Source organism: Pimephales promelas, chromosome 10 (assembly GCF_988280905.1).
Source record: "Pimephales promelas chromosome 10, fPimPro1.hap1.1, whole genome shotgun sequence".
Lineage (NCBI taxonomy): Eukaryota > Metazoa > Chordata > Actinopteri > Cypriniformes > Leuciscidae > Pimephales > Pimephales promelas.
In genome coordinates, this window is record NC_142778.1 from 9,915,864 (window position 1) to 9,930,736 (window position 14,873).

General features: G+C 40.3%; 1 protein-coding gene across 1 annotated transcript in view; it reads left to right on the forward strand.

Annotated features, from left to right (window-relative positions):
- The window catches only part of kiaa1549lb (KIAA1549-like b), a 149,578-nt gene that overhangs the window by 95,062 nt on the left and 39,643 nt on the right, over nucleotides 1-14,873 (forward strand). Inside the window, exons 11-14 of the mRNA XM_039681654.2 lie at nucleotides 816-979; nucleotides 1,229-1,264; nucleotides 2,919-3,106; nucleotides 8,863-8,993. Coding sequence (XP_039537588.2) covers nucleotides 816-979; nucleotides 1,229-1,264; nucleotides 2,919-3,106; nucleotides 8,863-8,993 — 519 coding nt within the window. The remainder of the gene's footprint in view (nucleotides 1-815; nucleotides 980-1,228; nucleotides 1,265-2,918; nucleotides 3,107-8,862; nucleotides 8,994-14,873) is intronic.

Below are 14,873 nucleotides of genomic sequence, written 5' to 3' on the forward strand. Positions count from 1 at the left end.
TCATGACCTTCACTGCCATTCAAAATCCAAAGGAACTCTGATTGCAGGGGCAGCTTATAACAAAGAGTTAATCAGAATATTTAAATGTTGAACAAGCAATCTCATTGGCTGCAGAATCAGCAAAGGGCATATCAGCTTCGGCCGTGCAGCAAATTATGTGATTCCTATAGCAGACTGCATTCAAAGGACCTATCAGCCTGTACAAGCTAAAGTTTCATGTCTGAAATAGATTAAAAATTGCAGACTTTCCTACATTAAAGTAGGCGAAAAACAGTTTTTGCAGGAGTACTGTGAATTTGGACATAGTAATAAAAACAATTGTGTTATAAAGAACTAACACCTACTACTTCCAGTTAGATTCTGAAGTGTGTATATATGGACACTTTACAATCGCATGAGGCCACGAGAGAGGGATTTTGAATGGCAGTGAAGGTCACATGATGATGACAAAATGGCTGATGTAGTACATCCGGATTACATTCCTACACACATTCATCCTATACAGAACATCCTTTTTAGCAGTTGCAAAGTAATTACTAATTCAAAATAAGTACCTAGACAAGAGTATGTGATTCCGGAGGCAGCCATATTTGTTAAAGGTTATAATGGTCAGCATTACGGAATAGCATATTGAGGCATCAAAGTTAATAGACATGGACTAAAACTCAAAATATTGCTTTTATTGTAATTCTTTAAACCAACTAAGTACTGTATGATCCACTGAAAGAAGAAAAATAATGAGTACTGAAATGCTGCTAATGTAATCAATAACAAAATTATTGTTATGCAAACTAAATATTTTACCCACCATGCAGCCGTGGTGAAGAATCCGCCCAACAACCTTTGGATCATTGCTGCGGTGCTTGCACCCATCGGTGTGGTGACCCTCATCATCATTATCATCACCACGGTGCTGTGTCATAAAAACAAGACTGATTTCAAAAGTGATCCAATCAGCAACTTCAACCCCAGAGTCAAGGTATGGCAGTGACTGGACACACATCCTTCTTGACCATTTCCCATAAGGCACTGCTTTGCTCTTATCTCTCTCATTATAACTCATTATGGTATTTTGTACACTCAACATATTTTACATTGGTTTCATTAACAGTTTTCCTCAAATACTTACATGCTTTGGTTGCTTGCCTCTGGGAATACATCTCGAGAGAGCGTATGAGAGAGAGCTAGAAATGATTGATGACTCTTCATGCTGTTTTCTCTCATTTAGACTGCTTACTGGAGAGACGTCGGTTATTACCCTCAGGTAGTTATTCAGCTCTTCAATCATCTCACCTGCTGCTCTGGATCCTGATGTACACATAGTGTTAAAGGGACAATGTGTAGTGTAGACAGGTCTCAGGGACAAATATGATCTTGCACAATTAAAGGGTTAGTTTACACACACACAAACACACACATACACACACACACACACACACACACACCCACAAGACTACATTTCTTTTGTTAATCACACAGACACACAAAAAATGTTTATCAAAGGGCTGCTTTTTCCATATAAAGAATGTAATTGAAGGCAGGGGATTTAGAACTTTGAAACAAGCATTTCAAGCATTTGTTGTATGATAAACAGCAGCCTTGACATTATACAAAACATCATATCATACAGATTCGGATTAACACAATGGGAAGTATTTACTAAATTGCACTGAATTTTTGAGTGTACTGTTTCTTTAAAATCTCTGACACAAAATTTTGGATTAAATTTGAAGATGAATAAATATGAAGATTATGTTGAATTATGTCAATAGTACAGCAGTATTTTTATTTTTTCAAATTAGGAATATATGTGTGTGTTCCATTGTGAGCTTGTATGCCTAAACAAGCTGAATATTTTTGGAATAAGGTCAGAAATTCTCTGATGATTTAGTTGAAAGTAGGCTAGATGGACTATGGAAGGGACAGAAACCTCATGTTCAGAGAATGCATTTAATACTTTATTTCTCCAAAAGCATAAAACATGTATCCTCCTCACTACAAAAAATGCAGGCATCAACTCTCTTTTAAACATGTCAAATATGTCTTATTTATTAGATATAATGATCTGACCTGCTTTCCCCAATACAAACTCTGGCCTTTAGTTTGTCATCCACTATTACTGACAAACTACTGCCTGCCCTGAATTTTGGTTGACCATTATAGAACGCATCCTTGCCTTCAGTTATCCAGCAACTGAGGATTTACTATTTGCTAAATCATATGCAGTGCATAAGTCTTACAATGTGGTGGTAGCAGTGCACGAAGAAGACAAAGAAGATATAAATAACGGTCTTTATTAAACTTCAACACTCAAGAGAACTAAACAGAGCGGGGAAACTATAGGAAACCGAACAGAAAGTCAAAGCCAACCAAAAAAAAAAAAAAAAAAACTGTTTCAATTGTTAATATTAAAATATATTTGCACGGTGTGTAACCATTCTTCACAATGGTTACCGGGAGATCAGTGCCAGGCCAGTGGTGAGGACAGCTTACAGAAACAATCCTTAAGAATCATCAATTCTCATTTTAATGTAGCAGTCATATTTCTAAAAGCACACACACTTTTCATGCCTGAAATATAGTCTGAACATTTCTTCAAATTAATGATTTCAAAGGAACACCAAATTATTGATTTGGTAATAAAACAAAACACTCTTTTATCTGTCTTAAATGGTTGATATTTTATGGAAACCCCATTATGCACTGTAAAAAATGGTAACCTGACATTTTTATCATAAAAAGCTATTTATACCTTTTTTTTGTGTGTTGTATTCAGATTAATTTAGTGATTTTAAATGTTATATTGACTTTAAAATAAGTTAGTTTAGATGTTACAACACCATTTGTTTTAGAGTGTGGTGTATAAGAACAACCTTCACGCCTGTAATCAAATATGTGAATGTTTGCTCGTTGCTTAGCCTGTCCAGGGGTTTGACTATGCCAAGCAACACCTGGGTCAGCAAGGCGGTGATGAGGAACCCCCGGTTACTCAGGAGACTATGGTTCTGCCCCATCCCATTCGAGATGCCCCTCTGTCTTTAGATAAGCCCGCACGCCATGATGGATCAAATTCGAAGAAGAGCCTGGCCAGTGAGATGAGAAAAAGGTATTTGTGAAGAAAGCTAACACTTATGGCATGCTGGAATTGCTCAATATTCATGTCACAGCCCTATCAGTGATGCTATTGTTTGCTGTGATTTGGCAAAGGTCCACAAAACTACTTGTCATGGAAGACATAACTAAAGTAGACACTATACAGTGGACAAGAGATGGTGAGATAATTGTTACAGAGACTAGTTTGGTAATTGCTTTTTAAATCAAATAAGTGCCCAGGATGTCAGTATGATCTTAACACAGTTAATGAGGTCTAAAATGTTGTCATATTTTTAGGTTAATGAATTTCAAATGGTTGGATGTGCATACTGTAGCTTTTAGTTAGTTTCATGAAGGAGTATGATAAATGGATCTTGCTTGAGGCAAAGTGTTCTCAGAGCATAAACTGTTTGAGTTAATATGTGGATATGTCCCTCTGAAAAAGTTAAGATGTAATTCCTGGAGAAATGTACAGTATTTCTAATTTTCCAGTCCTGTTTCTGCTAATTACATTTTACGTACATTTCGCTGAAAGAGCAAACGCGGGTGTGACACTGTGGGGCTGTTTACACCTGGCCACTTCATGCGTTTTCTCAGATCGGATAGCTATCTGATTTATCAAAACGATTCCATTTACACCTGGTCACATAAATGTGTTTTTGCAAAACGGATATAAATCCGATCTTCAATTCCCACGCTATATGCGGATTTAATGAAGTGCACGTCACCGAAAGCAACAGATATGAGCTGCATTTTATTGATCATTTTCAAAATCTAATTTCAAAATCAGCAAAGACGGTGATAAGAGAGAGCGGCAACCGAACTGGTAAAATCATTTCGTTTCTTTACTTTCTTTACTTTATCTTCATTGATGGTAGTGTTAATCATCTGCGACTTACTTTCACTTTGATTTGCGATAGATTGCGGCGTGTTGGCTTGATAGGCGTTCACCTGCTCATCTGAGATGATGCGCGTCACAGTAGCGTCGTCATATCTGACTAAAATAGCATGACATATAGCCTATAACACGCTCTCACTCGTTTATTTTTTTATCATTTTGGGAGTTGTAGCCTAACATTTACATATGTGGTTTCAAGAACCAGATGCATTTACACTTGTCCAGTTCCATCTGGAATGCGGCCCAGACCACCTCCTGAAGTGGTTTGGGTGATCGGATTCAAATCCGTCTCGAATGCGTTTCGGGGGGCATTTACACCTGGTCTTTTCACGATCGGATAGCTATCCGATCACAGAAAACGCATGAAGTGGCCAGGTGTAAACGGCCCCTGTGTCTTCTTAAAGATGTCATTCCACCCATGTGTTTCTGGATGTGATCGTTAATGGGCACTGGCTGACAGTCACGGTCATTGCCTCACGTGTCATAAATCATGTGCCCACTGCGGGAAGATGACCATCACAGTGTTGCAGTCGAGACTCAAGTCGTCCTCTTGCCTATACCCCAATCTAACTCCTCTTCTAAAAGAAAGAGGGCTACTTCAGTGAATAGCCAGGATGACCTGAGGATCATAGTGGGTGTTAACCCACGAGTCAGTCTCCATGGACATGCTGCCTCTGTCCTGCACGCTATGCTGCCCTACAAAGCAAAAAGGCAGTAACTACGCAGAGTGCAGAGCTGAGAAAAATGACTTTTACTAGGGCTTTTTGCAGTTACTGTACAAACGACTACCATTTTTCTCTAAAATGACACGCATTTAACATAAGATGTTTTGTCACATAACAAAGGATGCCTTGAATGTCATGAAAATTGTAATAATTAATGCTTTACCAAAACTGCAGTTACTGCCTTTTTGCTTTGTAGGGCAGTATGGCTCTCCTGCAAGTGTACCAAGCCAAGTCACTTAAAGATCTGCACAAGGGTAGTTTTAACCCTGGGCTGATGCAGGAGCTGCGCACAGCGACAGACCACACCTTGTGTGCCTTGAAAGCCACTGCACGCTCTTTCGGTCAGACACTGTCCACCTTGTTGGTCCAGGAATGCCATCTCTGACTGAACCATCTCTGACAGCGATACAGTTGAGAACTTCGCCCAGCAGTTCTCCACTGTACAGATGCAGACGGAAAGGATCAGACACGTCCTGCTGCTAGCTGCAGCCCACCCACCTGTTCGTCATTTAGGGTGCCTCCTGTATCCCCGCATCTGTCTCCGCTCCCAGTCAGCCTCAGCAGCAGCTTCCACCCAGGCCAAAGCATGTGCGTGGTATGACCCACAGCGGTATGTCCCCACTTTTGGACGCAATGCTTTCCACGTCAGGTCCCTGCACCCTACTTTGCTGCCCCACTGCCGGTACAGCTGGTTCCGCTGGTCCAGCTTGTATAGTCTTGGGGGCCTGGCTAGCGCTCCCCAGCTTGTATCTCTGACTCATTCGGACCATCAGACTCAGCTATGCGATTCAGTTCGGTGGTAAACTGTGGATTTTCCATAGCTTTGACAGCGCCTTCCTTCTTGCTCCAAGGATTCAGCACCAATGTAACAAGGTTTGTGTTCATGGAAGAAGGAGACGGCAACTGACAAACATTAAATAAAATGTTTAATCACAATATAAATAACCAACAAAATAAAAGTAAAGTGGCAGTCCCTCACAGATGACTGCTGTTTATAAACATAACAAAACAACAACATAAATATCCCAGGCCTGGCCCTTTCTCGTCCTTCACTGTTGTTAATAATTGAATCCTTCTGGACCTCCTTCGTGTTACTCGAGACTGATGTGGCGAGTAGGTGTTGTTTATTAAAACTCACGCCACTGTGCCCCACTCTGCTTGGCACACTTGCCACCACTTATTCTGTGCCCGAATTGCTAGAGGCCACATTCGTCCTAGAGCCAGAGACGGCATAAATGTCCTCATCAAGGACATATTAGTGGAATTTGTAAGAATGAGGTGCATTCTATAAGCTGGGAACCCATTTATTCATTATGTAATGAGGTGGATGATGAAGGGTTTCAAGGTCTCCAGTCTCTGCTGGTCCCGCTCAGTCCCAAGTCATCTTCTTCTGTTTCAGTCCAGTCTTAGGTCGACTTCATCTCTGCGGGTTCTGCCCAGTTCCAAATCTTCTTTGTCGCTTTTGGATGAGCCCAGTCCCAAGTCATCTTCGTCTCTGCTGGTTAAGCCTATTCCTAAGTCGTCATTTCAGCCTAGTCCCAACTCCTCTTCGTCTTTACTGTTTCCACCCAGCCCCAAGTCATCTTCGTCTCTGCTGGTTTAGTCTGGTCCAAGTCAGTCTCTGCTTATTCTGCCCAGTTCCAAGTCGCCTTCATTGCCATAGACTCTGCCCAGCCCCAAGTCGCTTTTATTATGAATGGCCTCACCCAGCCTCCCTCTCTCTCCTCCACTGTCAAAGCCACCCAGTTCTTCGGCCTTGACTCTGCTGTCTCCCTTCAGACCCTTGGCTCCCCAAATAGCACATCTGCCCTGCTGTTCGGATATTCCATTGACTTCTCTATTGTCAGCTCTGCCTTGGTCTGTAGATCCCTTAGCTCCAACTCAGGCCTCCGACCCATCAGCTCCACCTCAGTCCTCTGACCAATCACCTTCACCTTGGCTCAACGCTCCCTCGGCTCGTCTGTCATCTCTCTGGCTTCACCTTCGTCAATCGTTGCTCTGGCTCCGCCTTAGACTTTCTGAGTCTCCAGCTACAAATTGGCCCACTGACCATCTGCAATGTCACATGTATGGTCACAGTATTTGTCTGTATTCTTGTCCATTCATTTGTTGCCATTCATTTATTTCTGATTAGTCATACACCTTAACCCCGTTTCTGTTTATGACTATCCTCCATGTATTTAAACCTTCTGGTTACTTAGTTCTTTGTTCTTTTATTATTAATGATTGTGTTTTGATCAAATAAATGAGCATAAGAGACTTGCAGGCCCCTCCCACAAAATGGCCATTGTCCAATCACACGTCATAGCAACTGTTACTATGTGAGCAGGTCTGTCAAACATTGGACTGCAAGCAAGATGGTTAAGCAGTGCACCCACGGCATTTGTAAATTGGACACTATAGGTACTCAGAGAGATTGTCTGGAGGAGTTGTGTTCTTTCCGTTTCCAAAGCCGAAAACACAACGTGAGCGGTGTCGAACATGGTTAACTCACATGCAGCGTGCATGAGACTGAGACACTGAGATTAGTCAAAGAAACATGGAGAAAGCAGATCAAGAGGATCCACAAAGGAATTACGCTTTTTTTTTAAAGGGTTGTTGTTAACATGATATTCCAGCCCGTTCTCATCCTTTAGCGTCACATAGAACACTAAATGACAAAACGGCGCTATACAACAAACATGGCACCCTTTATCGTTAATAATGCACGCGAACCCAAGGCGTCATAAATCCGTTAGCGTAATATGAGACTACCCTACCCTACCCCACACCTAAACCTACCCATCATAGCGCGTTTTATTAACGATAAAGGGTGCCATGTGCGTAGTATAGCGCCGTTTTGTCATATAGCTGACGCTAAAGGATGAGAATGCGTTGGATATTCTCAGGAGAAAATGAGCAGCAGTGCAGCACCCGTAGACTACAGTTTAGAAGAGTGCATGCTCGCAACGGGGAAAACGTGAAGCTTACTTGACAAAATCAGTTCATATATCAATATCGTAACGAATAGAAATAACCTAAGATAATGTATGGTTATCTGCATCTTTCCGTGTATTACTGTATGTAGTTACTTTTTAAACACAAAAATCGCATTCAGCATGACACGCAAGCGGTTGCCGTGGTAATGAACAACTGCTTGTGAACACAAACGTTAATCCTGTATCTGAGGCAAAATTACTAAATATGCAGCGCGAGTTATATGTTTCTAACTCCAAACATTAGCCACTGAACCAGCTGATAAAATATTCTTTAAGGCTGTGCTGGTTGCATTTGAGGTACAGGTCATGATTTCTCAGATTTAGCTTGAGAACAGTATAACGTTAAGCATTCGCCTCAATAGTAGTCGTGTCTCCTTCACTGCGCATTTTTATATTTTTAATATATCCCTCCACTGCATTTGCCTCGTGCCTCGATCTGGAGGATATCGCTGAGGTATTGCTCCAAAAAAAAGTCACTGACATGCACAGGTAACATTAATTCATACCTCTTGCCGTCCTGGCAATCTGTCCCACTGGTCGTGCTTGACCATTTGTTTCATAGTAACAATAACTAGGGGGCGTGGCTTTTGCAAACGGTCAATTATTTGTATTTATTTTATAATTCAAAAGTATTAAAACCAAATACATTAGATATTAAGAAGTCTGAGTGGAATCTTCAAAATCAATCTTCAAAATCAAAACACATCAACACTATACTATTCATAAAGTTCAAGCTTTAGCACAGCTATAAACTGTGTTCTTTTAGCTCTAGTTTTTGATATAATGTCACCTTGGAATTATTAAGGTTCTATCTGACTCTTTTCTCAAAATTACAGAAAGTTATTCTGTTATAATTTATGAACATTTTGCATTTTTTTAAATTTTTTTTTTAGCTGTGTACATTTTGGGACTTTTTATTTAGAAAACAAAAAGGTTCTATCTTCAAAGTCGAATTGAATGCAAAAACTTTGAAGCTGAATATCTCAAAACCGCTCAGAATGCAGATTGAAACTTAGCCAAGGTGGCAATAAGTATGTGTGTATGTCTGTTTGATAATGTGTCGTTACATTTATATTTATGTGTATGAAATGATTATGCAGGCAAAGGAAATGACATTTTACACATGCAAAGACTCACTGCTGCTCCTTGTTGCTATGGTTACTTGCAGTAGGTTGCCGAGTGAGGATGGTTCCGTCATCAGCAGCGAATCGGTGAAGGAGGTCTTGGGAAAGCGCTTGAGTGTGCAAAAAGCCACAGCACAGCAGAAACTTACAAAGGAAGATACGAAAAAGAGTAATGGTGAGAAATGCCTCCACTGTTTCAGTTCAATTTGCTGTTATGCCACAATCCACCATTAAATTAAAGTTTTTTTTTTTATGTGGTGATCTTGTGAAGAAAATACAGCCACTCTTAAAAAGAAAACGCTGTAGTGAGCTGCCTTCATAAATATTTGAAAGGAGGTGTGTTCTTGATTTGAAAAGGCATGACTCCAAAAGGAATGAATAATTAGTACTCTTCAAAGTGGATACAATGCTGCATTAGAATTTGACCAAAAATACTTAATTTTGGTCATAAAAGCCCTCTTAAAACTAAAAGTGCCCACGGTAGAAGAAATTCTCAAGAATATGTATAAATCAACATTTGTTCACTTTGCCTATAAAGATATTGGTGCAATACAATGTGGGACTGAATTATTCACCGTGGGTACAATGCTGCATTAGAATTTGAACAAAAATACCTACTTTTTGTCAAATTCTAATGGTCAAACCAAACAAATGTTGATTTATATATACAGTATATATTTGAGTATTTCTATCGTGGGCACTTTTTGTCTTAAAGGGGACATATCATGCAAAATCCACTTTTTTTAGCCCTTAAATGCATTTTGTTGTATATTTGGAGTGTTTATAAGTACAGAAAAGATGAAATTATTCTCTTCAGGTGCTTCAGGTGCTTGGTTAAAATATGGTTAAAGTTTACTGCTGAGTGTACTGACAAGTATTTGTGGTAAACTACGGTATACTGTAATATCAGTTCCCTTTCAAGGGAACTCAAGCTGCGTCGAGACGCTGTGGGAACGCCCCTGCCTGATTGCGTCATGAAGTATCAGTCCAATGAAGAGATGAGACGTCATAGGCGGGTGACGTCATCGACTCGGATCTAGTAAAAGGGGGCTGACAGTCTTCATTTATAAATTGCCCACTTGTAATGTATGCACTATCGCGAGTTTTAGCTCTGCTCCTGTTGGCTTTCTTCTTGAGGGAAGAAGGTCAATAAATATCTTTGGCTGGTGTTACCTTCTAATCTATCCATTCGTGTTCTAATACTTGTAGTATAAAAGATAGGTACCTACACATGCCTGCATTCACAGATGCTGATGCCTTCATTGACCTCCATCTCATCCCCCCCAACTACCAGGGGAGTCCCATCCCTTACCTCCAAGGGGGTTGGCTGCGTCCCTGAATTCTATGACTGGCTCAAACTTGTGAGACCAGTTGTACAAACACACAGACAGTGCATCTGGGGCTTCGAGTCAACTGTGAAAAGAGCAAACTCTCCTGCGTGTAGAGAATCTCTTTTCTCGGTATGTGGACTCGGTCAACCTCGGTCACCAACCAGTAAGCTCAGTCAGTGCTGAATTTTCTGAACTCACTAAGAAGCTGTCTAGCTTCTGTGTAGAGGGAAGGGGACCTGCAGGCATTTTCAGTTGACAAATCGTGCCTGGAATTCGGGACAGCATCCTCTCACATAATCCTGAGACCCCAGCCCTGCTGCCCTGATATGTGCCCAAGGTTCCCATCTCGCCTTTTAGGCACCAGGTAGTGAACCTGCAAGCACTGTCCTTGTAGGAAGCAGACCCAGTCCTTGCTTTGATCTGTCCCGACCGTGTTTTGCACCTGAATGTGGACCGAACACTGAGCGTCAGGACCTCAGACCAGCCCTTTGCCTTCTATGTCAGGCAGCAGAAGGGAAAGGCTATCTCCAAGAAGAGTTTGGAGAGCCCACTTGACCAGGAGTGTTCTTCCTTCTGGGCGCTGATGCATGGCATCTCGCTGACAGATATCTGTAGAGCTGTGGGCTGGGTGAAACTTAACATGTTTGCAAGATTCTATTATCTCCGTATAGAGCCAGTGTCCTCCCATGTACTTCCTACCAGTAGATCGTCATTACCCTCTTATAAACCGGGATATGTGTACTCATTTTGCTCCACAGGAGAGTCCTCCTGCTTTGCGAGGAGCACTGGTGTTCCTCCAACACCCCCTGCAGTCAGATGTGGTGGAGACGTCCGACGCCAAGCCTATAACTGCTAAGTATGTCCACTGGTTTTAGGCTAGGTACCCGTACAGTATGTTGGGATTCCCCTATGAGTGATCTCATTTGTGAATTCCCCCATGTTACGGCTTCCATATCGACCAGCCCGTGTCCGTTCTGCCCAGTATTGTCTCCCCCCTAACTGGGCTGGAGCTACCTCAAAGACTTCCATACTTCCGATGCATTGCCCCCTTGGCCAGTCCATATGTGTAACGTCCACATGACACCTCCCTACGGGAATGATGTGGCATCCGCAGCGTTCCCTTCCCCTTGGTAAGGGCCCACTTCCCCAGTGTTATCTAATAGGCTTACTGAGTGGGTTAGATGGAACAGCAGTGATTGACGCTGTGTAAAACCCTGTCCTTTTTCCTCCCCAATTGGTTCGGGGAGATCTGGCAGCTTACGCAGGGAGCTGGAAGGGGCAACTATAGTGTTGCTTTATTAGGGATCCCAATTAGTCGGTATGTTGCGTCGTGATGTTGAACGTGACAGATTAAGAAGGAATGTCTAGGTTACTATTGTAACCCCATCATGTATCTCCGCTGAGCAGCCAAGTCATAGGCTCCTCAGCGAAAACGTGAATGCAAATCTCACCTGCCAATGGGCATTGGCTAATTTAGTTACAATTTATTTATTTTACTTGTATGTAATTAATATTGTATCTAACATCTGACATTCTGTTGGCACATGCTGCATACCCAGACAGCAAACTGACATTGAATCAACGTGGAAACAACGTCTCTCATGACATTGAAACAACGTTGATTTTGCTCATCGAATTAACGTTGAACCAACGTCAGACGCGGCATTCTTCAAAGCTAAATGAAATTGAAAATTGGTTTGCTTTCATAACGTTAAAACAACGCGTTGATTTCAAGTTGATTTTCCGTTAGTTTTGAAAGAATGACGCGTCTGACGTTGGTTCAACGTTAATTCGATGAGCAAAACAATGTCAGATCAACGTTGTTTCGATGTCATATTTCCACGTTGATTCAATGTCAGTTTGCTATCTGGGTATGACCTTTGTCAGATGGAACTTTAGTCTGGGCAGAGATTGCCAGACAAGAATTTTCAATAGTTTGTTTTAAAAATCACTTTAAGGGATTTAAGTGCTTTTTGAGACAAATTCTTCTTTTTCGGAGGGATTCTCCGAAAAAAGCAGATAATATGCTTTTAGAACAACATCAATGTGAGTAGTTATCCTATTTCACACAGTTCAAACAAGTTCCGTTTTACAGTATCACATGGTATACTGTAAAAGGTTGTATTTGATGACATCTCTCCCTTATTCTGATGCATCTCTGATCAATCTAATGTTACACAGTCCTTGACAAGATTCTACTGTTTGTTTTACTGTTTTATTGTAATTTTTGTACAGCACTTTGGTCGGTTGCCAGCCGGTAGTAAATGTGCTCTATAAATAAACGGAACTTGAACTTGAACTTCACTGTTTCCTCTTCCGTAAACTTTGAACTCTGTGAAGACTGTACATCATACAATACTATCAAAGCTTGGAATACATAGAATAATTATAAAGACATCAAAATAGTCAAATATTATAACATACTGTACTTAAATCTAATTGTACAAATTAAATTGATTGTACGAATTAACCGTGTAAAAATAGAACAGTTTATGAACATTTCCAAATTCTGTGAAGAATTCTGTGCCAGTGTTTTTGTGTTTGGTGTATGAGCATGTTTGTGTGAGTGCATCACTGATTAGTCATCAACTCTCTCTTTTTTGTGACAAGCATCAATGTATCTGGCTGCTAGTATGATACAATCTCTTTTTTAACCTAATAGATGTTGAAATAGTCTTTTGTTGTTTAATTTTATGAAGTTAAAGCAAAGTATTTCAAATTTTAAAATAAAAAGTCCCTCTAATGTCCTCATAGTTGGGGCAGCTGATGAGGAAGTGTTGCTCTGTCTCCACTTTTCCCTGGTCACAGTACGGGCAGACCACGTCTCTCTCTGGGCAGCCAGTTCTGTCAGTGCCTGCCCTTCTCTACAGTCAGAGTGTGATTGCTCAGTCTGTACCTCGTCATCCTTCTTCTTAATTTTCACTTCAACTGTACTCCGGTATTGTGCGGTGGTGTAGTCAAGATTCATGATTCGAATAGCTTTATTGGCATGGTGAAAGAAATCTTTACATTGCCAAAGAATTCATAACACTATAGAAATAAGTAAATAGGTATAAAAATAAGAATAAATAAATGAAAATAAAGTAGTATTTTTTTTTGTTTGTTTATTTTTTACGTGGAAATAAACATTTCAATAAAAAAGTGAAATCTTCTAATATTTATACCGTGTCTCTAGGCATGTAGTTTGTAGCTCTGTCCTGCCACTCTTTCTTCGTGACAGGACCCAACACATTCTCATCCTTTGGCGTCATATAGGTGACGCCACACCCTTTAGTGTCAATGGGCTATATGCACGCATAAATTCCGCATTTGACGCAAGGATGCTCGTCCATTTCCGGTTGTGTAGATTAAAGCGGAGGAAAACCGAGGAAAACGGGATTATGGCAGAGTCTTCAAAATTTACTGTCCTCCAGTCTTTGAAATGAAACGTATATACGTTTAGATGTAATTTTATATATAGTTATATTTATTTAATATAATTTTAAAAAGAAGCATAAACACAACGAGGGGTGTCTGTTTTATCTGTTTTTGTGACTAACGTTTCTTTAGTAAAACCATGGAGTATAAAATTCAATATAAATTCTCGGTATTGCATTGGACTCTACGATCGGCGGAAGTTATCGAGCATCCCTAATGCTTCACCGGAAATACCGCCGTGCATAGAGCCCATATAACACAAACTGTTATGGGTAGGTTTAGGTCTGGGATAGGCCAGATTATTGCTCACACCAGATGCTTCTGTAATTTTTTGGGTCTGATTTGTCTCCACTATTGAATATTTGTGCTATAAATTCTCTAATCCAGGTGTCAGGGAAATGACCAAAACTCAGAACCAAGTTTCATTATGGCCAGTTTGAGTTTGGGGTTTATATTTTTAAGCATTTTGGTGAAGGATGCGTTCGGGTCCTCTTGCTTTTTTATATTGGCAGAGCCTTTATTTTATCCATCAGCTCTTTTTCTGTGATTGGGTAATCTAGTGGATTTTGGTGTTTCCCAATTATGTTTTCTATATGAATTAAATTTAGAATATAAAGAGCACATATCTTTTGTAGTTTGACTAAAAATCAATTGATTTTGAGCCAGATATGAGATTCTTCTTGATTAGTTTGATGTACTTATCAATTTCAAGTTTGTGCCAGATTATGATGCCCCCTGAATCTCTTCCACGTGTAATTATTTCATGTTTTTGGGACGATATGTGTATTTTCCGATACACTGGGGGACAAAGAGTGACCTCATCATTTCTGTGCCATGTTTCCTGTAATATTATTATGTCTAAAATCTTCTTAAAATCCAAGGTTTTGATTTCACATCCAAAACTTGATAAGTTAATGCCCTGTATGTTCCAAATTGTGATTGTCAGTGGATTCATGCGGTCAATAAACAATCTAGAATAGAACCAACTCAACTTCAACTTGTTTAAAATCTATATGCACTATGTAAACATTCATACATTTAGCTATTTGTATTATTGTTAGCTAATATATATATATATATATATATATATATACACATACATTTACATGTGTACACATATGCACACACACACACACACATAGATACACACATATTAGTGTATCTGTTCAATTTGGTGTATTTTACTCATGACTAGTCCATCAGCTGTGTGCAGATTAAGTTGATCTCTCTCAGACTAGTGCTGTGGGTGTTACTGTTCGGGCCTCTTAGGGCAACAGTGTAGCTCAGCTGCTCCTGCTCGGGTCTGT